Here is a 23868-nt window from a genome sequence, read left to right as displayed (position 1 = left end):
GCTACAGTTGATACTGTGATCGATGCCTCCGACGTCCGTTGATCCTCGAACTAGTTAGGCGGCATAAGAAAATGGAAAAGAGAATGAGTAAGCATAAAGCTTAATAACTTGCAAGCAAATAAACATAATAGCAACTTTACCATTCATCATCGTGATTATAGCACAAAACTAGGCATAAGCACAACTTACTCGTCACTAACTAATACAATTCACATAGCATATATATATTGAGCTCACGTCTCATACATTTCAAATAGCTACTTGTAACACTCATAACATGGTTATTTTCTTTCGTTTAATTGAAATTGTAACTCTTACCGTTGAACCATTTGGAAAGCTATCGAATATTCACTAAGCCTCAAACATAGGGTATAATGTTGTTTCCATGTCCCAGACATGGTCTTACACTGATTATCAAAATCGAGGCCGACGCCATGTCCCAGACATAATCTTACACTAGCTCTCACATATCCGTGTCGATGCCATGTCTCAGACAAGGTCTTACACTGACACATCTCATAGTCGATGCATGTCCCAGACACGACTTACACTGGCTTCCATCTTGAGGTCGTACATCTCGAGGCCGATGAATATCCCAAACATGTCTTACACTAGCTCTCGTCTCAATACCAATGCCATGTCCTAGACATGGTCTTACACTAGCTTTCATAATATGGTCGATGCATGTCTCAGACATGTCTTACACTAGCACACAAATAACCCGAATGTCATGGCATGAATATCCGATTTATTTCCTAAGGTTCAAACGAGAGTTCTACTATATCAATATTCATCATACATAATCATTTCCACAATCAAGCAATTTATGCTATAACAATTCAAACACATATAATAACAATGTAGTTGTATTATTTTCATACAACTTACCGCAAATTACAAACTATAAATGACTAGCTCGGCTTAGTCCACTTGCTTCGCTTTTTCCTAGTCTAGGCCTGGATTTTGTAATTCTTGATCTAAAATGATAGAAATTCATTCATCTCATTAGCATATTACGCTAGACACTCGAGAATTCATAATTGGGCAAAATGACCGTTTTGCCCCTAGATTTTCACAAAATGACCATTTTACCCATATGTCTGAAAATTATTTTTTATCATATTTTCTCACTAACCAAGCCTAGCCGATTACTTTTTATACTAGAAGCAGCCCAAAATTCTCATTATTTCACACATTTATCACCTATTTTACAACATATGCAAAATGGTCCTTAGTTAGGGTTCTCATGAAAACTACTTCACAAAAGTTGTTTATTACACTACCATAACTCATTTTCTTGCATAAAATTTCAGAAAACAACATGAACACACTCATGGTAAAACCTAGGCTTTTAACCATTTTGCAAAATAGTCCCCTCATTTGAAAGCTCATGTTACAAGGGTTCTAAAAGTACAAAAATCATCAAGATCACTTGCTTGTAGAGAGATTAAGTGGCTGAAATTTTCAAGCTTCAAAACCCTCCTATGGCTGATATTTTTGGTCAAGAAGAAGATGGGAAAGGAATGATATCATCCTATGTTTATTTTATTTTCTTTTTAGTCAAATAAGTCACCAACTTCATCTAACATTTGACTAAGTTAAAATCCTTGTCTCATGGCCGACCAAGCACTATTTCAGGGCCTAATTTCAGTTTAAAGACCTCTAATTTATGATACATGGCAATTTAACTCCCTTAGCTATCAAATTAAGATTTTGTACTTTATGGATTTAGTCTTTTTTTGCAATTAAGCTCTCAAATGATAAAATTAATTCACCAAATTTTTCATGCACTATAATAAACATGTTATAAGTCTAAAATAATAATAAAATACTTTCTCCAACTTCAGATTGGTGGTCCCGAAACCACTATTCTGACTAGGCCCAAAATCGGGTTATTACAATTCTCCCTCTTAGGATTTTTGTCCCTAAAAATCTTACCAGTGAATAGATTCGGGTATTGGTCTCCCATGGTCTCCTTCGGTTCCCATTTGGCTTCTTCGACTCCTTGTCTATGCCATAATATTTTAACAAGTGCTATACTTTTATTCCTCAATTGTTTAACCTCTCGAGCCAAAATCTTAACCGGCTCTTCACCATAAGTCATGTCCAGCTGAATCTCAACCTCAGTTGGCGCGATCACATGCGAAGTATCCGATCTATATTGATGTAACATGGACACATGAAACACATCGTGAATCTTTTCCAATTCTGAGGGCAAAGCCAATCGGTATGCTACCGGTCCAATTCTTTCAGTCACCTCATAAGATCCAATAAACCGTGGACTTAATTTGTCTTTCCTTCCGAATCGGAGAACCTTCTTCCCCTGGGATACCTTCAAAAATACTTTATCCCTGACTTGAAACTCGATCTCTTTTTGTTTCAAATTCGCGTAGGATTTCTATCTATCCGATGCGACCTTTATACAGTCACGAATCACTTTATCCTTTTCTTCAATTTCTCTGACTAAGTCGACCCCGTGAATCTGATTCTCTCTCAGCTCGGTCCAATATAAAGGCGTTTGGCACTTCCACCCATACAAAGCCTCATAAGGCATCATTTTCAAACTCGACTGATAACTATTGTTGTAGGCGAATTCCACCAACAGTAAATACTTTTCCTAGCTACCTGGAACTCGAGAACACAACACCGTAACATATCTTCTAAGATCTGAATTACTCTCTCCGACTGTCCGTTGGTTTGCGGGTGGAAAGCTGTGCTAAAGTTAAACTTTGTTCCCAAAGCCTCTTGTAGTTTCTTCCAAAACCGCGAGGTAAACCTCGGATCTCTATTCAAAATAATAGACAAGGGCAATCCATGAAGTCTCATGATCTCAAAAACATATAAATCAGCCAATTTCTAAAGGGAATAGTTGGTACGCACTGGTATAAAATGTGCCGACTTAGTAAGTCTATCAACAACGACCCAAACTGAATCTTTTTTTCCTTGGTGTCAAAGGCAACCCTGACACAAAATCCATGGTTACTCGGTCCTATTTCCACTCGGGATCCATCACAGGCTGAAGTAAACCCGAGGGTACTTGATGTTTGGCTTCCACTTGTTGACAAACTAGACACTTAGAAACAAATTCAGAAATGTCTCTTTTCATCCCCGACCACCAGTACATTCTTTTCAAGTCATTATACATTTTCACACTACCCGGATGGATAGACAGGCAACTATTATACGCCTCTCGTAAAATCTTTCGAATAAGCTCGTTATCATTGGGTGCACAAATTCTGTCTTGGAACATCAAGCATTCGTCGGTATTAATCCAAAAATCTGATTCAACATCCGACTCACACTGAGCTCTCTTGGCTTGCAATTGACTGTCGTTATTCTGAGCCTTACAAATCTCTTGTAGGAACATCGGTCTAGCTCTCAACTCTACCAGAACCGAACCATCTTTAGTCACGGTCAACTAAGCATTCATAGCCTTCAAGGCGAACAATGATTTTCTACTCAGAGTGTCAGCGACTACATTCGCCTTCCCCGGGTGGTAGTCAATCACTAACTCGTAATCCTTTATCAACTCTAGCCACTTTTGTTACCGTAGATTCAACTCCTTCTGAGTCATTAAATACTTGAGACTTTTATGGTAGGTGAACACTCGACATCTCTCGCTATACAAATGGTGTCTCCAAATCTTTAATGCGAATAAGATGGCTGCCAACTCTACATCATTCGTTGGGTAATTATTCTCGTGTGGTTTTAGCTGTCTCAAGGCATAGGCTATTACTTTGCTTTCTTGCATAAGCACGCACCCTAAACCATTCAAGGATGCATCACTAAACACCACAAATTCTTTTCCCGGTTCTGGTTGCACTAAAACTGGGGCTTCGATCAACAAAGCCATTAGTTTCTTGAAACTCTATTGGCACCTCTCTGACCAGTCGAACTTGACATCCTTTTCTAACAACCTTGTCATCGGAGTAGCTCTTATTGAGAACCCATTTACAAATCTTTTGTAGTATCCAGCCAAGCCCAGAAAGCTTCGAACCTCTATCACATTCCTTAGCGGTTTCCACTTAACGATAGCCGAGATCTTACTCAGGTCAACTCTAATCCCGTCACCCAACACAATGTGTCCCAAGAATCTGACCTCTCGTAGCCAAAATTCGCCCTTACTAAACTTGGCGTACAACTGCTTATCTCTCAAGGTTTGTAGAACCGTTCTCAAATACTCCACGTGCTCACTTTCATCACGCGAATAAACTAATATGTCATTGATAAAAACGATGAGGAACTTATCCAAATATGATCGAAAAATGCAGTTCATTAAGTCCATAAATACCGTAAAAGCATTCGTTAAACCAAAGGGCATGACGAGGAACACATAATGGCCATACCTCGTCCGAACAGTAGTTTTTGGTACGTCTTGCTCATTAACCCTTAACTGGTAGTAGCCATACCTTAAGCCGATCTTAGAAAACACAGTGTCTCCCTTCAACTGATCGAACAAATCATCAATCCTTGGCAAGGGATACTTGTTCTTCACAGTCACCTTGTTGAGTTTTCAGTAGGAAAAATTGCTCGGATACCAGTGAGTGAGGCTTATTTGGGTCGTGTTATAAATGCCTTGGCTAAACCTATTAACGGTCGGGGTAAAATTTTAGCTTCTGAATCTCGGTTAATTGAATCTCTTGCCCCAGATATTATTTTGAGACAATCTCATCGATCCGTCCTTCTTCTTCACGAAAAGTACCGAAGCACCCCACAGTGAATAGCTCGGTCTCGCAAAACCTTTATCCCTTAACTCTTGTAATTGAGTCTTTAACTCCTTCAACTCCATTGGAGCCATTCTATACGGAGCAATCGAGATAGGTACCGTACCGGGGACTAACTTGATACCAAACTCAACTTCTCTGATTGGAGGCAATCCAGGTAACTCTTCCGAAAACACATCTAGATACTCATATACCACCGGCACCGTCTCAATTTTCACTTTAGACTCTTTGGTGTTTAACACAAATGCTAAGTAGGACTCATACCCTTTTCTCAAATATTTCTCGACAGTCAAAGTTGAGATCAGTACTAGTGAGTTATCCAATTCACCTGATTCAACCCGAATAATATCCCCATTCTCACATTTCAATTCAATGAAATTGCTACCACAATTCACTATCACATCATGAGCAGTCAACCAATCCAAGCCAAGAATTAGATCAAATTCATCAAACGGTAGTAGCATGAGGTTAGCCGGAAAACAATGACCTCTAATCATCAAAGGACAACCTCTACACACTTTATCAACTATCACATGCCTGCCTAATGGGTTTGACACTTTTATTACAAATTCAGTAGACTCAACAGATATATTTGTACCGGGTACTAATTTCATGTAAACGTAGGAATAAGTAGACCCAGGATCAATCAAAGCAATAACAGAAATATCGTGGAGAGAAAATGTAACACCCCAAACCCGAGACCGTCGCCGGAGTCGAACACGAGGTGTTAACAGACTTCAAACCACTTATTGAGAATTTCCCAGACAAGCTGCCAATCTGTGTACTAGTCGCTTCAAAAATCATAACTTGAGTTTTACAACTCGAAAATCAGTTTTGTAATTTTTCCCTGAAACTAGACTCATATGTCCATCTACAGATTTTTTTCTAGAATTTTTGGTCGAGCCAATTAGTACAGTTTATTAGTTAAAGTCTCCCCTGTTGCAGGTATTGACTACACTGACCTTTGTGCGTTACGAATTGGATATCTCCCTGTACAGGGCTTCAATACTGATGCCGTTTGTTTCTATAGAAACTAGACTCAGAGAGGAATCTACACATGTATGGCAGGACTCATAATTATCTCTGGTTAATTTACAATGATTTTCCAAAGTCGGAACAGGGGATCCAGAAACCGTTCTGGCCCTGTTTCACGAGAACTTTAATATCTCTTAAAATACAGCTCATATGGTCGTTTCGTTTCATCCATATGAAAATAGACCCATCAAGCTTCGAGTACGAAATTTTTTTTAGCTATTAATTCCACTTCTATTATTTTTAGTGATTTTTCGATCTCATATCACTGCTGCTGTCCGCAACAGTTACTGCAGTAGACTATGCCAATTTCATGAATCCTTCCTTAGCCTTACTAATCATCCATCATACGTGACACAAATTATGGCCACCTTATCAAAATTAAGGTTTCTAAGACTGGTGGCTATAGATTCTAGCATCCCACTCAAACGACCACATAGGCCATTTTCACATGGCTTAAAGCTTACAACCCAAAATTTAACAAAACAAAATAGCCCATACATGCCAAATGTTCTCCTAAGTCGACTAAGAAGACAATACCAAAAATTGCTCACGGTGTGATGACTTCGTTGATGATTCTGAACACCCAAAAGGAGACGAGTCCAAGAAACCTAAAATGGGTGACAAGAAAACACCGAGTGAGTTTATAACTCAAGAAGTCATAAGCATTCCACGACCATCCATTAATAACATTATCATAAAATGAAATAATGAAACAAGGCCAAGTGTTCTAGCCATACCGAACTATACCATAGTTCCTTAGATCCTTCGGATCAATCTCATACCAAGTCATACATTTACATTTCATATACTATTCAATAGGATATTTGAAGCAATTTCCATACATCAGTTCATTTCATAACAATCATGCAATTGAAATCATCACATAGATTTAAATCTTACCAACTCCACCCCGAGCATGAACATAGCATCTATTGGCCATGAACTCAAGGTACTTACTCTTTCCGCTGTCCATACTCATCTCGATAGAGTCACACCTCCGTATAAATATTCAATCGGAGATATATGTAGAGTTCGCACACATAGTGCTTAATACTCAATCACGCACACTTAGTGCCATGTGATTCAAGCCCGCACACATAGTGCCATATAGTCCAAATTCGCACACTTAGTGCCATACATTACAAGCTTGCACACTCAAGGCCAATCTAAATCACCGTACACATCTATTTCTCGCACACTTAGTGCCAAGCAAACTTCCTACACATTTCACTATCTCTTTTACGCTCAACAACATCATCTTTTCATACACATACATTTGTATATATTTCATCTCATTAAACACAATTGCATAGATATTACAATCATTTAAGCAATATCAAATATATGCTTAATGACTTACCTTGTGTTAGGTAAAATAGTCCAAGTCGGCTACTCGATGACCTTCGTCTTTCCCTTGCTTGATTCTCCTTCTTTAACTCCTTGAGCTTAATCAATAAATCAACTAGTTTAACCATCTTGCTAAACATTCATAATTCAATTACACATGCATATGTATGTTTGTATATTCGGCAACCATCCTCACTTATTACCCATTTAGTCAACAATCTAAGCCAAGATAAGGCTTCAATATGGTTACCTCTAACCGAATACATGCACACCAATTTCCCCTCATGTGGCCGAATATGCATGTCCATGTTGAGGCCATTTATGCACTTATTACCACACAAAACAGCATACATTTTACTAACTAATACCTTTCCATATTGTAACTCAATACACATCTATCATTTCCTTCATAACCAAACATCATCATAAGTAAGTATATACCTTAAGATAGTATATACGTCATACCAATACATCATGCTCAAACATATATACATATATGTATGCTAGAGCCGAATCTCAAGTTGATTGTAACTAAACATGAACATGATTTCGAAACACAAATCTTACTCTCCATGCAAAGAGCATAAATCACACTTGGGGATGTACCATGGCCGAATACATCACAACACCATAATTTTGGTCATGATTACACAAAGAACTTAGTATATCATTCAAAAATGCTCAAAGAAAATCTAAGAGTCCTCAACCCACCATCACATGTATCATCATCAAGCTTCATATTTAGCATGCAATGGCATTAACTCAAAATCCACCTTGGCCAAATACCATCCCCATGATATAACAAAGATTTGAACCATGGGCTAATAAGAACATCAAGTTAGCAACCAAAAACATGCATGAATCTCATGGCACAACATCAAACATACCTTAATCTTGATGCAAATATAGCCAAACCTCTTCCTAATCCTCTTCCAACCCAAGCATGAAGCAAAATTCCTCCTTCCTTCTAGTATTTTCAAGAAGAGAGAATGAAATGGATGAGCAAAATTTTTTCTTTTCTTTTCTTCCATGTACGGCAATGGGGGGGGTTCACTCACACACATTTTTTTTTTCTTTCCTTATTACCCATACTTATTTGTTTATTGTTTCTCCCTAATGCACCAACAAAATATGTTTCATGACATGTTTAGCCCATACTCCCTTGTCATGGCCGGCCATCACTTGTAAAAAGGGGGTATTTGACATGCAAGGCCATTGTTTTGCATGCATGCTTTAATTAGTCATCATACATTTCCCCATCATACTTTCAAAGTTTTCTACTAGGTCCTTTCTAGTGAAATTCACATTTATAACTCTAAATTAAAGCATCAAAATGTCACACATGAATTAACACATATTATAGGCATCAAAATAAATATCAAATTATTTTTATGCCTTGGTTTTGTGGTCCCGAAACCACATTCCGACTAGGGTCATTTTAAGGCTGTCACAGAAAAAGTACCCGTAATAACATCTGGTGAAGATGCCTCTTTGCGAGCACAAATGGCATAAGTCCTTGTAGGCGTTCGGCCCTCAGACCTCACAGCTGAATCTCTAGGAGCTCCTCTACTACTAGCCCTACTGCCCATTTTCTTCTGTGGTCTACCCCTCGTAGGAGCACTACTCGCCCTCACATCTTGCTTTTTCTCTTTCTCATCTAATTCAGGGCAGTCTCGAATGAAGTGGTCCAAAGATTCACATTTAAAGCAACCTCTTTCATTCCCTCGACACTTGCCGAAATGACGCCTACCACACTGCGAACACTCTGGCCTATTTGGCCGAGCACTACCGACACTCGCGACAGAAGTGGTCTGGGCTTTAGAAGCCATATTTTGCTTGTTCTTGCTCTTATTTGAGAATCCCATTGATGGGTTCGATAGGGTAGGAAACTTTCTCGATCTCTTAGATCAGGTATGCTGTGATTTCTCCATCTGTCTTTTCCTTGAGTCTCAGGATTCAATGTTAGCTCTTATCTTCTATTTGGCCAATTCCTCAGCCTTACATGTTCTCTCAACGAGCACTACAAATTTCTTCAATTCTAAAATGCCCACTAATAGACGGATATCTTTGTTTAGACCATCTTCAAACCTCTTGCACATGATAGCTTCTATAGATATGCACTCCTGTGCATATTTGCTGAATCTCACAAACTCACGCTTGTACTCCGTCACTGTCCTACGGTCTTGCTTCAGCTCTAAAAATTCTTTCCTCTTTTGGTCTATAAATAATCTGACTAATGTACTTCTTCTGGAACTCTTCCTGGAAGAATTCATATGCTATCCTCTCTCTCAGTACAATAATTACAATAGTATTCTACCATTAGTAGGCCGAGTCTCGTAAGAGTGACACTGCACACTCACGCACTCTTCAAGCGTGCACGATAACTCATCAAATACCCTAATGGTATTTTCCAACCAGAACTCTGCTCTTTTGGGTCATCATCAATTTTAGCCCGAAATTCCTCGGCCCATTGCTTTCGTATTTTATCTACTAGGGTTTTCTCTCTCCAAACCATATCCACTCCTTGCGAAGCTACGGGGGCATACTGAGTAATCGGAGGAGGTGGGGGAGGTGGAGTGTTCGAATTCGTATGAATGAACTTCGAATACGCGTCTGTCATGTAGAAGTGGCCTTCTCTAGCTCCTCAGCCCTAACTCATTGTTACGGGCCCACTATCTACTGGCGCGATCCCTTCAGAAGGAACCAGCGCATTACTCTCCATATCATCTGCCGTAGCTACATCAGGATCCATTTACTATATAAATAAAAACACAATTTATCTCTTCAGGAGTCGTCACACTATTAATATACAATTATGGCATGTATAGCTAGACTCGTACTCACGCTAGGTTAGTCCTAGAACCGACAAAACCATAGCTCTGATACTACTAAATGTAATACCTCACACCTGAGTCCTACACCAGGACGGGTTACGAGGTGTCACCTTACTTAATACATGCATTCTAACTTTTTTGAATCATCAAGACTTGACCAAATTTAAAACTTTTTCAAACTTATTTAAAATTCCTTAACATGGGCCTACGAGTCCTCAAACGTCCATCGGAAATCATTTGGGACCAGTTTGGGTCCTTAACCAACTTTAGAAAAATAATCCTTGAAACAGGGCACACACCCATTTGGATAGGCAACACGCCTATGTGAGACTTGAACATGGTCGTGTTGATGGCCCGTGTGGCACACACGGCCTAAACACCTAGGGACACGCCCATGTCCCATACCCCTGTAGATTTATTTTTCAAATTGAACCTATAGGGGTTTTCACATGGCCTGGCACAAGTCCGTGTTCTTGGCCCATGTCCCTCACACGGCCGCGACATGCCCGTGTCTCTACCCGTGTTCGAAAACCTTGACATTTTTTTCTGACGTCAGCAAACCTTAAAGGTCACACGGCCAAGGCACATGCCCATGTGCTAGGCCGTGCCCTTCACATGGCTGAGACGCACGGTTGTGTCTCTGCCTGTGTGTTTACTACCATGCATACTGACTTGCAATTTTTACGTGCAGGGGACACACGACAGGATAACACACCCATGGGGCTGACCGTGTGTGTCACACGGCTTAGACACACGCTCGTATATCTACCCATTTGGATAATACAAGGCTATCTACCAAGCCTTTTTTCCACCTGAAACACAATCTAATGCCGACCAACATATCAAAATCTAACTTAATATGATTTCTCAACCAAACAACCATAGTTAAGACTTATATACATATTTCATGTACTCAAACATGCCAACAATTTCACATTCATAAAAGACTATCTTGCATTCATATAATAACTTTCAATATTAGCCATTTTTCATGGCCTTATACAAAATGAATCAAATGCCAAGTTAGGCCATCACATTTCGCCAATTAACAATGACACAAAACTCAAAAGTCTAAGTATCTATACATGCCATATTCAAAATGATAAGTCTAATTATACCTAGTGCTTCAGTTGATAGTGTGATCGATGCCTCCGACGTCTGTCGATCCTTGAAGCTTAGTAAGTTGCATGCAAATAAACATAATAGCAACTTACCATTCATCATCTGCTTATAGTACAAAAGTAGGCATAAGCACAACTTACTCATCACTAACCAATACAATTCACACAGCATATATATATTAAGCTCACGTCTTATACATTTCAAATAGGTACCTGTACCACTCAAAACATGGTTATACTTTTCTCGTTTAACCGAAATTGTAACTCTCACCGTTGAACCATTTGGAAAGCTATCGGATATTCACTAAGCCTCAAACATAGGGTATAATGCCGATGCCATACCCCAGACATGGTCTTACACTGACTATCAAAATCGAGGCCGACGTCATGTCCCAGACATAGTCTTACACTAGTTCTCACATATTCGTGCCGATGTCATGTCCCAGACATAGTCTTACACTGACACATCTCATAGCCGATGCATATCCCAGAAGTGTCTTACACTGGCTTACATCTCGAGGCCGATGCATGTCCCAGACATGTCTTACACTAGCTCTTATATCAATGCTGATGCCATGTGTAACACCCCGTTCCCGATACCGCCGCCGGAGTCGGACACGAGGGGTTCTCAGACCAACTCTCATGTGTCACACAGACTATTTTTCACATTTCCAGTCCAGCTGGCAACTGCGTCCCTGTCACCTTAAAAGTCATATCTCGAGTTCTAGAACTCAAAAACCAGTTCCGTAAATTTTCCCCGAATTTAGACTCATATATCCATCCATGGATTTATTTCTAGAATTTTTGGTCAGGCCAATTGGTACAGTTTATTAGTTAAAGTCACCCCTGTTTCAGGGTTCGGCTACACTGACCTTTGCGCATTACGACCTGGATATCATCTCGTACAGAGCTCCAATGCTCATTCCGTTTGTTTCTAATGAAACTAGACTCAAAAGCGAATCTATGCATATAAGGCATGACTTCTAATTGTTTCTGGATAATTTATTGTAAATTTTCAAAGTCGAAATAGAGGATCCAGAAACCGTTCTGGCCCTGTCTCACGAAATCTTGAATATCTCTTAAAATACAGCTCATATGGTCGTTTCGTTTTGTCCATATGAAAATATACCCATCAAGCTTCGAGTACATAATTTTTTTAGCAATTAATTCCACTCCTACTATTTTTAGTGATTTTTCGATCTCATATCACTGCTGCTATCTGCAACAGTTACTGCAGTAGACTATGCCAATTTCATGAATCTTTTCTTGGCCTTACTAATCGTCCATCATACATGACACAAATTATGGCTACCTTATCAAAATTAAGGTTTCTAAGACTCGTGGCTATAGGTTCTAGCATCCCACTCAACCGACCACATATGCCATTTTCACATGGCTTAAAGTTTACAACCCACAATTCAACAAAACAAAATAGCCTATACATGCCAAACGTTCTCCTAGTTCAACTAAGAAGACAATACCAAAAGTTTGCTCGCCGGTGTGATGACTTCGTTGAAGGTTCCGAGCACCCAAAAGGAGACGAGTCCAAGAGACCTAAAATGGGTGACAAGAAAACACCGAGTGAGTTTATAACTCAGTAAGTCGTAAGCATTCTACAACCATCCATTAATAAAATTATCACAACATGAAACAATGCACGAGGCTAGGTACCCCATCCATATCGAACTATACCATAGTTCCTTGGACCTTTCGGATCAATCTCATACCAAGTCATACATTTACATTTCATATACTATTCAATAGGATATTTGAAGCAATTTTCGTACATCATTTCATTTCCGCAACAATCATGCATTTGAAACCATCACAAAGATTTAAAACTTACCAACTCAACCCCGAGCATGAACATGGCATCTATTAGCCATGAACTCAAGGTGCTTACTCTTTCCGCTGTCCATACTCAGCTCGATAAAATCACACCTCCATATAAATATTCAATCGATAGGACATACATATTAAATTCGCACACATAGTGCTTAATAAACGATCTCGCACACTTAGTGCCATGCGATTTAAGCTCGCACACATAGTGCCATATAATTTAAGTTTGCACAGTTAGTGCCATATAATTTAAGTTCGCACACTTAGTGCCATATGATTTAAGTTTGCACACTTAGTGCCATACCTTCCAAGCCCGCACACTTAGTGCCAACCTTGTCACCGTGCCCATTTATTGCCCGCACACTTAGTGCCGAGACCAAACGCTCTACGCAAGTTACTACTTTTATACATTCAGCAATGTCATCATTCCATACACATACATTTTATATACACACCATCTCATTAAACACAATTTGCATGGATATTATGACCATTTAAATCAATACCAAATACATGCTTAATGACTTACCTTATATTGGATGAACGATTTCCAATCGACTACTCGATTATCTTTCCTTTGCCTTTGCTTGATTCTCCACCTCTAGCTTCTTGAGCTAAATCAATCAATTAACTAGTTTAACCGTCTTACCAAATATTTATACATATATACATGACATCAACTATACTATCAATAATCCGATCACACATACACATATACATATTCAGTATATTAGATAACCACCCTTACTAACCACCCATTTTAGTTGATTTTATACAATCAAAGGCAATATCATAAATGGGTATACTTATATGGCTGAATGTGCTAAGATTGATCTAACATCACCTATACCCTTGATAGAATGGCCGAATACCTATACTATCAATGTAGTATCGTTTTTATTCTTTCAAACACATTGTCTTTAATATTCTATACACCCCATTCGGCCCTAACCACTCACTTAACTTATGTGTGCAAATTCCATCTCAAAATTAAGAGTTGCAACTACAACTAGGTTACAACAATGCTCATCAATGACCGAATGCCTAAGCACAACTCTACTAAAAATTTATCCAACATTGCTAGCACACAATATCCCTTAACCGAATGTCATAAAACCAAGCCACATATAGTTCATCAAGGCCTTTCATTGGCCACATTCGGCACCCTCTCCCCTTAAGAACAAACCAATTTCAACTTTCATGAAAAATATATGTACCAAGAGCTTCAACTACTTCGCCAAATACCAAACCTCCAAACAACCAAATTTAATCCATGGAATGAATAGAACTTGAACTAATCACCTCATTTACATCTAAATTTCCAAGGGTTTCAAAGTGCTTACCTCTTCCTAAGCATCAACCAAGCCAAATCATGCACAAAAGAATTCCCTTCTTCCTCCTTCAAGCCACGGCAATGGAGAATAGAATGAGCATTTTCCCTTTTTTTTTTGTTTTTTTTTCTCTCTAGTTACGGCACAATGGGGGGGGCATCCATGCTCATTTTTTTGTTCATTTCTTTAATGCTAGCTATTATTTTATGGCTTCCTACATACACCACTAGCATAACATGTTGGAAACATGTTCCCTTGCCCATAACCTTGTCATGGCCAGCCACTCACCTTAGGAAAGGGGTTATTTGACATGCAAGGACAACCATTTTCCCACATGTATTAATAGGCCACCTTACATTTGCCTAGCACATTTCTAAATTTTCTCACATAAGTCCTAATCACTAAAATTCACCTATAATTAAGCAAAAATTCAATTAAGAAATTTTCACACATGCATATTCACATATTTAGACAGTAACTATCATACTCAAATAATTTAGTGACTCGGTTTAGCGGTCCCGAAACCGTTTTCCGACTAGGGTCACTTTAGGGCTGTCACACCATGTCCCAGACATGGTCTTACACTGGCTCTCATAATGTGGCCAATGCATGTCTCAGACATGTCTTACACTAGCACACAAATAACCCGAATGTTATGGCATGAATATTCGATTTATTTCTTAAGGTTCAAACGAGAGTTCTACTATCTCAATATTCATCATACATAATCATTTCCACAATCAAGCAATTTATGCTATAACAATTCAAACACATATAATAACAATGTAGTTGTATTATTTTCATACAACTTACCTCGAATTACAAACTATAGACGACTAGCTCGGCTTAGTCCATTTGCTTCACTTTTCCCCGGTCTAGTTCCGGATTTTGTAATTCTTGATCTAAAATGATAGAAATTCATTCATCTCATCAGCATATTACTCTAGACACTCAAGAATTCATAATTAGGCAAAATGACCGTTTTGCCCTTAGACTTTCACAAAATGACCACTTTACCCCTATGTCTGAAAATTAATTTTTATTAAATTTTCTCACTAACCAAGCCTAGCCGATTACTTTTTATACTAGAAGCAGCCCAAAATTCTCATTATTTCACACATTTATCACCTAGTTTACAACTTAGGCAAAATGATCCTTAGTTAGGGTTTTCATGAAAACTACTTCACAAAAGTTGTTTATTACACTACCATAACTCATTTTCTTGCATAAGATTTCAGAAAAAAAAAAACATGAACACACTCATGGTAAAACCTATACTTTCAACCATTTTGCAAAATAGTCCCCTCATTTGAAAGCTTATGTTACAAGGGTTCTAAAAGTACAAAAATCATCAAGAAAAATCATCAAGATCACTTACTTGTAGAGAGATTCAGTGGCTGAAATTTTCAAGCTTCAAAACCCTCCTATGGCTGATATTTTTGTCAAGAAGAAGATGGGAAAGGGATGATATCATCCTATGTTTATTTTATTTTCTTTTTAGTCAAATAAGTCACCAACTTCATCTAACATTTGACTAAGTTAAAATCCTTGTCTAATAGCCAGCCAAGCACTATTTTAGGGACTAATTTAACTTTAAAGACCCCCAATTTATGATGCATGGCAATTTAACTCCCTTAGCTATCAAATTAAGACTTTTGTACTTTATGCGATTTAGTCCTTTTTTGCAATTAAGCTCTCAAATGCTAAAATTAATTCACCAAAATTTTCATGCACTATAATAAACACGTTATAAGTCTAAAATAATAATAAAATACTTTCACTGACTTTAGATTGGTGGTCCCGAAACTACTATTCTAACTAGGCCCAAAATCGGGCTGTTATACAATCCGAAGTCAAAAATTTTTTTTTTTAATATTTATAGCATGATATTAGAGTTGTGTGAAAAATTTGTGAATAAATTTTATCGTTTAAGTGTTTAATTCGATAAAAAGGACTAAATCGCGTAAAACGTAAAACTTGTGTTCTATTAGTTAAAAGTATCTAATGGCTATGAAATTAAATAGTTAAGGGTTATATGTTGCAAATAGCCCTTTTATAATGCAAGTGGACGGTTCTATGCATGAAATAATGAATTTTTAATGTTTTAATCAAAGGATATTTTGGTAAATTAGTTAATAAGTTAAGTTAAATTAAACAAAATAACACATGCATTTTTATTTCTCTTGTTTCTTCAATCGAAAATGGAAGAAGAGAAAGCCATAATAGCTTGAAGCATTCGGTCATGGAGAATTGAATGCATGAAAGTCCATTTTGTCTCGGTTTTTAATAATTTCTACATTTTTTAGATCATTGCAGCTTAATCTAGCTAGCCCATATCAACGTTTTTGAAACTGTTATAGATTTTGTGAGATGCCATTGATGAATATTCATGCTTTTTGATGATTGATGAAGAAATACGGAAGTTAGATGATAGCTTTACATATTTTACAAAGTGATTTTGAGTAAAAATGCAAATTATGGGCTAATTTGTGAATTTGTGAAATGTTGTGGTTAAAAGTGGAAAATAAATGAAAATATGGGCTACTATAAAGTTGTATTAAATTCGGCTAGGCTTGGGTTTGGTAAAAATTAAATGAATTTCATTTTACGAGATTAGGGACTAAATTGTAAAAGTGTGAAACTTTAGGGGCAAAAGATAATTTTACCAAAATATGTATATAGTATCAAATTGAATAGAAAGGAAAGTTAATATGCTGAATTTGATATTATATATAGATCAAGATAAGCAATTACCCGAACTAGATCGGGGAAAACGAAAAGTGGACGAATGGCCGATAGTTTTATTTGAGCGACACGAGGTAAGTTCGTATAGCTAGAATCAAACTATTAAATACTTGAAATTGTTTAAAATGAATGTGTATAAGTTAAATGAATAACCTACTTGAAATTTGAATTACCGGTTATATGATTATATTACTGTTTACATGAATGAAAGTGAAATGTTACAAATGTTATATACGTTTCATGGATTCGATATGATAATATGCATTGAGTATGTAAATTGAGTATTTAAATGTATGTACTTAGTTGAATTGAATATATATAATTTGAGAAATTGAATTTTTGATCAATGAATGCTTAAATGATGAAGTTGGATAATTATCGAGCCCCGTTGAACCGTAGGAATTTGTTAGATACGAGTGACATGTCACTAGGGTTACCAATTTGGTCGAGTTCCTGCATTTGTTTTAGACTCACCACAGCTCGTATGAGCTTACATATATATCAGCTCGTAAGAGCTTACTGTTTTTAGCTCATTAGAGCTTACTGATTCAGCTTGTATGAGCTTACTATTCAGCTCGATAGAGCTTACCATTTCAGCTCAATAGAGCTTACTAATTATTACCTTAGGAGGAGCTTACCGATCATGGCTCGAAAGATCGAAAAGGATAATGAATTGATGGATTACCGATAAATACACTTAGTGTGTATCACCCGAGTATCTATCCATATTCTACGTATTCAACGGGAATAATTACTCTTACCGATCATATGAATAAGTTATGTTGAAATGGATGAATTACTGTTGAAATGAATGAATTACTGTTGATACGGACAAATTACTATTATTACTGATGAATTATTGGTTATATGAATGAATTACAGTTTATATGAATAAAAATGAATTGCAACAATGTTATGTGAATTACATGGTATTGATGTTATTTGATGAATTAGAATATGGAATGAAGTTATATGTACTTGAGATCTAAATGGTTTAACCACGTGCATGCCTATTAGTGTGCAATATTAGAATATCTGATGTTATTTCCATGGTTCAACAGAGATTATAACGATTTGAGAATTGAAATGATGATATGAATCAGTTCAGGTATACGTGAAACGCTCGATAAGTGATATTTAATAATTTCATATGATATGTAAGTGAAAATCGATGAATACATACAGGAATTGCCAGGTTGTTATTGTATTACGCGTTGATTTTGAGGAAGCTGATTTAGATGTCCTCATGTTTCTCTAATTCTGAATTAATTGTTAAATTGTATATAGTACATTCTAGTCATACGAGCTTACTAAGCTTATTAGCTTACTCTGTTTATTTTTGGTATTTTATAGTATTTTGAAAGCTCGCTCAAGTTGGAAGTCATCGAAGATATCATCACACTATCAAGAGTCAATTTAGTATTTTTGAACTCTTTGAAATGTGGTATATGGCAAGTATAGGCTAGTTGATCATATGAGATGTATAAGTTATTTTAGCTATTGAAGCTTATATGTATTGATGTGTTTAAGCCAAGTGATTTGGCTTAACTTGGTTAAATATTAGGTTACGTTTATGTGTACTAAATATGGCATGTTTTGATAAGTAGTTGATAGAATGAGGATATGCAAATGTATGGATATATGATGGAAATATGAATCAAAATTGTTTGAATGATAGTTGGTACTTAGATGTTTAAGGTTGAATTATTGAATAGGTTATATGTGTATATTGGCTAATGAATCATATTGATTTGAGTATATAAATGTTTGGTTTTGTAATGGCATATAATGTGTATCTGAAATGGTTGTTTTGATTGCCAAATTGAATGAAAGTATGGTGTTATATGTGAGCTTAGGTGATTGAAGTTTGGGTGAGGAAAAGTGGCTTAAAACAAGCCTATTTCTTGTCCACATGGTTGAACACACGAGCGTGTGATTCGACCGTGTGTCTGCTGAAGCTTAGTTAAAATAAGTCAGTGAGTTACATGGTCTAAACACACGGGCGTGTCTATTGACCGTGTGTGGCACATGGGTTGACAAATGGGCGTGTAGTCAGCCGTGTGACCCAAGTCAGCATGTATGCCCTGTTTCCACACAGCTTATGACACGGGCGTGTCTGGTGGCCGTATGAGGCACACGGCCTGGGCACACTGGCGTATGACCTCTGTATTCAAGAAAATTTCCAAATTTTCCCTAAGTTCTTGTATGTTAACGATTCAGTCTTGAATGCATGTTTTAAGTTAATTTATGCTCGATTTAAGCATGTTACAAGTGTAAATGAATGACTTTGATTGAAATGAGTTATTACTGATAAATGAATGTTCTGAATTGAGTTATAAGTTCCGTAATGCCTCTTAACCTATTTTAGCGACGATTACGGGTTAAGGGTGTTACAATACCATACTCTCATCACTTGCTATATAATAGCTTCTCACAATTTAATCCACATATCATTTGAAACAATAACAATATCCAATTCATGAATACATAATTCATGTGTCTCATTTTCATGTTTCAAAACATTATTTCAATTTCAATTCACATACAATATCATCCAATATCAATCATAGTATCATTTTACTTAATTACTCCTATTAACATGACTCAGACTTGGACGGGTACACGGATCCAACCGACACACCAATTTGGCACCTAGTGTCTCATCGGATAAATCCGAAGTAATAGCTACGCCCAACGCTATATAAATTTGACACCCAGTGTCTCATCGGTTAAATTGAAGTAAATTGGCACCCAGTGCCTCCTCGACTTGATGTCGAAGAAATCCCTAAACTCTTCCAATCCTATGGCATGCCATCTATATCTGATTCAGCCCAATACAGTTAATAGGGTTCCAATTCGCTTTCCAAATACAACAAATATCCAATATCATATTTGCACATATATATATATTATGAATATATATATCAATTCAATCCAATTCAATCCACTTCAAATCAACTCAATAATCAAAGTGCCATATACTCACCTTAACCACTTACCATATACATTAATTTAAAATACAACAATTAACAACTAAGTTCGGATTATAGAAATACAAACCAAGAATTCCGAGCTATTCGATGTTGATTTTATCTTTCCCCTTTTTAGTCGAGGATTCCGGTACGACGTTAGCTACAGAGTTAAAACAATTAAAATTCATCAATATAACACAATTAAATTTCATATTGAATATTTCAATTTTGACTTAATATTTGTCTAATTTTTAATTTAGTCCCCAAACCAAGACTAACTTTATTTCTTTACAATTAGTTTTATATTTTCACACAAATTTCACTTTAAACTAAATTTAACTCTCTATGTTCACTTAAATCCCTAAATTTCAAAATTTTCACAATTTAGCCCCTATTACTCAAAATTTACAATTTATTCTACAATTCAATCCTTTTTCATTTCTAACTTTTAAATCTATCAATTTAATCCCTAATACTAAAATTACTCAACATTAACAACATTTAAAAACGCAATAATTGCTAAAATTTTGACATAAGTCAGGTAGTACTTAACACCGAGATTCCAAAAACATAAAAATTACAAGAAAAATAGACTAAATTGACTAACCAATTGAGTTTTGAACAATTTGAAACCCTAGCTTTATGTCTTTCTCCTTCTTTCTTTCTTTTTTTTTCTTTTCTTTCTTTTTTTTTTTTCTGTTTCGTTTAGCCTTCTTGGCTTTCTTTCTCTCTTTTTCTTATTCATTTACTTATTATTATTATAATAATATAATATAAATACTTAAATATTAAGTAAACATATTTTATTAATATATATATATATATTAAATTTACACATGTAATCATTAATACCATCCACTTGTTGGAATAAGGTTTAATTGATTCTTTAGTTCTTTTAATTTTTCTTTAATCTATAATCCAACTTTCACTCTTTATGAAATTTAGTCCTTATATCTAATTACTCTTAATTCATGCAAATTCACTTAACCAAAACCTAATTAACTACACAACTAGCTTCGTAAGTATTTTTAATAAATATTTATGAGTCTAATTTACGGAAACGGAGTCTCGAAAATGCACTTTCTGACACCTGTGACTATTAGGTCGTTACATGAACAGGCATCGAGGGTTTCCATAAACTATATATCTTATTTTGCAAAGTCGAAAAGCCAATATTATGACTTAGAAGTTTTAAAATCACAGTGTTATCCATACCCTGAATGAGAATTTGTTGGATCCTATTCGAAAAGGTGATAGACGGCATGCCATTCACAAATGATTTATGAATGTCCCCTTCTAGTATGTCAAAATCTTCCTTTTCTTTCGAGCCGTTAAGGGCGCGGCCTTGACAGAATGGCCGACAAGCTTATCTTTCCAAGAGATAGATTGGCTAGAAGTCAGATCAATCATCATGTCACTGTGCACATCTGCATCTTTGTCTCTGAATAAAACCTTTTTAGGAATCAATTCCTCCACACTAGGAATATCAAAACCAAAATTTTCATAGAGAGAAAACATCAAAAAATTATATTTAAATTTATCTTTTAATTATCACTTAACTAGTGCTGGAGTTATATATTAACTAATATTTAAGTTTAACTCTAATCATACACATTTTTAAATATAATTAACAGAAGAAATATAATAATTAATGCTTCAATGCTCATCCCTAATGAAAAGTGGGTACGGGTCAAAGGTTCGTAGTTGGCCCCAGCGGCCTATCATCCATCAAATTGAATGGAAGTTGCTGCCATTACTTGAAATAGAATCAAAAGGAGGAATGATCCTGGTGATGTAACTCAGTTTTGATAGAGTGAATTGTGACGTCATATAATAAATATTCTGGTTTAATTTGGTATATGTATCTCACAAAAATTATACATCTTATATTATTTAATTTGGAATTTTAGAGTTATTTGATGAAAGTTAATTACTAATATGATTAGATTTAAATTTTTATGATTTTGTTAATAAAATTAAATTTAGTATTAATTATGAATTTATTTAAATTTTAGGATTGATTTTAATTCACTACAAAATTAATAATATTAACTTCAGGTCGAACTCCATTTTATTATTACCTAGGAGGCTGGACTTCCCAACCCATCCAACTCCGACAGAACCATCCCAACTACACAACGGAAAAAACAAAAGAAGGAAAGAGACGTTCTTGTCTTCACCTCCTATCTGTGTATGTAATGGAATTTCTATATGCTTGTTCTGCTTCTAACAGAGAGTTCCAACATGGCCAACACTTCAGAGTTTGCTCAGAAGCTGTTAGATGAACTTCGGTTGCGCAAGGAACGAATGGCTGCAGGTCACCAGCTAGCTTGTAAAATTCAGCATCAACCTTAAATGCATAGTTTACATCAACGTATGCCTAACTTGGCTTTTGTTGCATGTTTGAGCAGATCATGCATATGCTTACTCCAAAACAGGCTATAAATCATCCAGGGAACCAAACACACTCAAAACTGTAAGTTTCCATAGTTGAAAACTGAAATGCACACAAGCTATCAGTTACATATAAGAGACAATTAGATATAGCAGTTTCATTTAGTTTCATGTTTTGGCTTCATTCAGATTGGTTCTAGAGCTGGCAACTCACAAAACAGGCCTAATGGAGGCAGGAGACCGGTATCAAATCAGATTGTTCCTTTTGGGAGAGGCCAAAAATCAGTGGTCCTGGATTTTGCACTTGAAAATGGAGGAAGAAGAGATTCTACAAGCAATAGTTCACTGTTCGATTTTCTGCATAAGATTGGCAGGAAACAGATGGACTATGGGAAGATGGCAAGAAGAGATAGCAAACTCCCTGATATCTCCCGCCTGCGTATCGAAGACATATCTAGGGGTGTACAAAAGTTAAATCATATCCTCGGAGCCTGCTCTAATGGCCTCAAATTCGACACATACTCGATACAAATTGGGCAGGAACTGTTGAAAGGGGCAATGGACTTGGAGGAATCTCTGAGGATGCTTGTCAACCTGCAGGAAGATTCAAAATACTCAATAACACAACGGAGAAGAAGTAGGATAACATTGCTGGAGGAGGAAGAAGATGGGCATGACGAGAAGCAATTGGATATTATGCCAATATTTCTTGGCATACACTCAAGAAATTATAATGACATTCAAGGTGCTGCAAGGACTGACCTCAAGCTGAGGCTCAAGCATCTTACCTATTCTTCTTCTGAGGTTACTGATTCCAAGCATGGGAAAAAAGTTGTATCTGCCTCGGTTGGCTCGGTTACAGACACTAAAACTCTCGTTACATTCTCAGAACAAAATAACTTGAGTTCCTTGCAGTGCAAACAAGAAAAATTGAGGATTCCAAATGTAATCGCGAAGTTGATGGGGCTCGATCAACTTCCGGGAAGTGTAGATTCAAATGTCACCACCACAAAGGAGTCTGGAAAGCAACCAGGAAAAGTTTTGCCAAATAGGAATGGAAGCACAAGGGTTGCTGTTCATGACAAATTACCACCTCGAAAGGACTTGGAAGACATAAAATCGATGATGAGTTCGAGAAAGGCGTTCATCAAGATAGGAAAACAACAAAGTGACATCATCCCACTGAATCAAAACACGCTTCACAGGGGAAACAGATATGCTAACAAGCTTCTCCGAGGTGATCAACAAAAGTTGCAAATTAATCATGGATTTGAACAGGTGAGCATGCTCCAAAAATCCGAGCTTCAAGAGAGAAGGTGACAATCGGAAGAGAGGAAACAACGAAGCAAGAAACAGAAATTGCAGGGGAAACAAAAGCTAAATGAACCAATGTCTGGTGCAACTGCAACCAATTCGCGAAAGAAGCAGCCACGAATAAACCAAGCAACGGCTAGTAGGAAAAGCTCCAAGGGTCATATTGATGCAACACATTTCAATGGATTCCAAGATGGTAAGCACCATAA

The 23868-nt window shown here is 36.8% G+C and overlaps 1 protein-coding gene across 1 annotated transcript; it reads left to right on the top strand.

Annotated features, from left to right (window-relative positions):
• Positions 1-22057: 22057 nt before the first annotated feature.
• On the top strand, positions 22058-23665 carry LOC128290582 (uncharacterized). The gene is made up of 3 exons (XM_053026289.1): positions 22058-22268; positions 22363-22427; positions 22535-23665. The coding sequence occupies exons 1-3, from the start codon at positions 22163-22165 to the stop codon at positions 23663-23665; spliced, it is 1302 nt and encodes a 433-aa protein (XP_052882249.1). The 5' UTR covers positions 22058-22162.
• The last annotated feature ends 203 nt before the right edge of the window (positions 23666-23868 follow it).

The sequence above is a fragment of the Gossypium arboreum genome, chromosome 3, assembly GCF_025698485.1.
Source record: "Gossypium arboreum isolate Shixiya-1 chromosome 3, ASM2569848v2, whole genome shotgun sequence".
Lineage (NCBI taxonomy): Eukaryota > Viridiplantae > Streptophyta > Magnoliopsida > Malvales > Malvaceae > Gossypium > Gossypium arboreum.
The sequence above is the reverse complement of the archived record's forward strand: the minus strand, read 5'-3'. Positions and strand labels throughout refer to the sequence as shown.

Bases quoted from the DNA above. Each gene is read 5' to 3' on its own strand.
- LOC128290582 (XM_053026289.1), top strand. From the start codon at position 22,163: ATGCTTGTTCTGCTTCTAACAGAGAGTTCCAACATGGCCAACACTTCA. The intron at 22,269-22,362 runs GTCACCAGCTAG...ATGTTTGAGCAG, and splicing joins CAAGGAACGAATGGCTGCAG to ATCATGCATATGCTTACTCC. The intron at 22,428-22,534 runs GTAAGTTTCCAT...GGCTTCATTCAG, and splicing joins AACCAAACACACTCAAAACT to ATTGGTTCTAGAGCTGGCAA.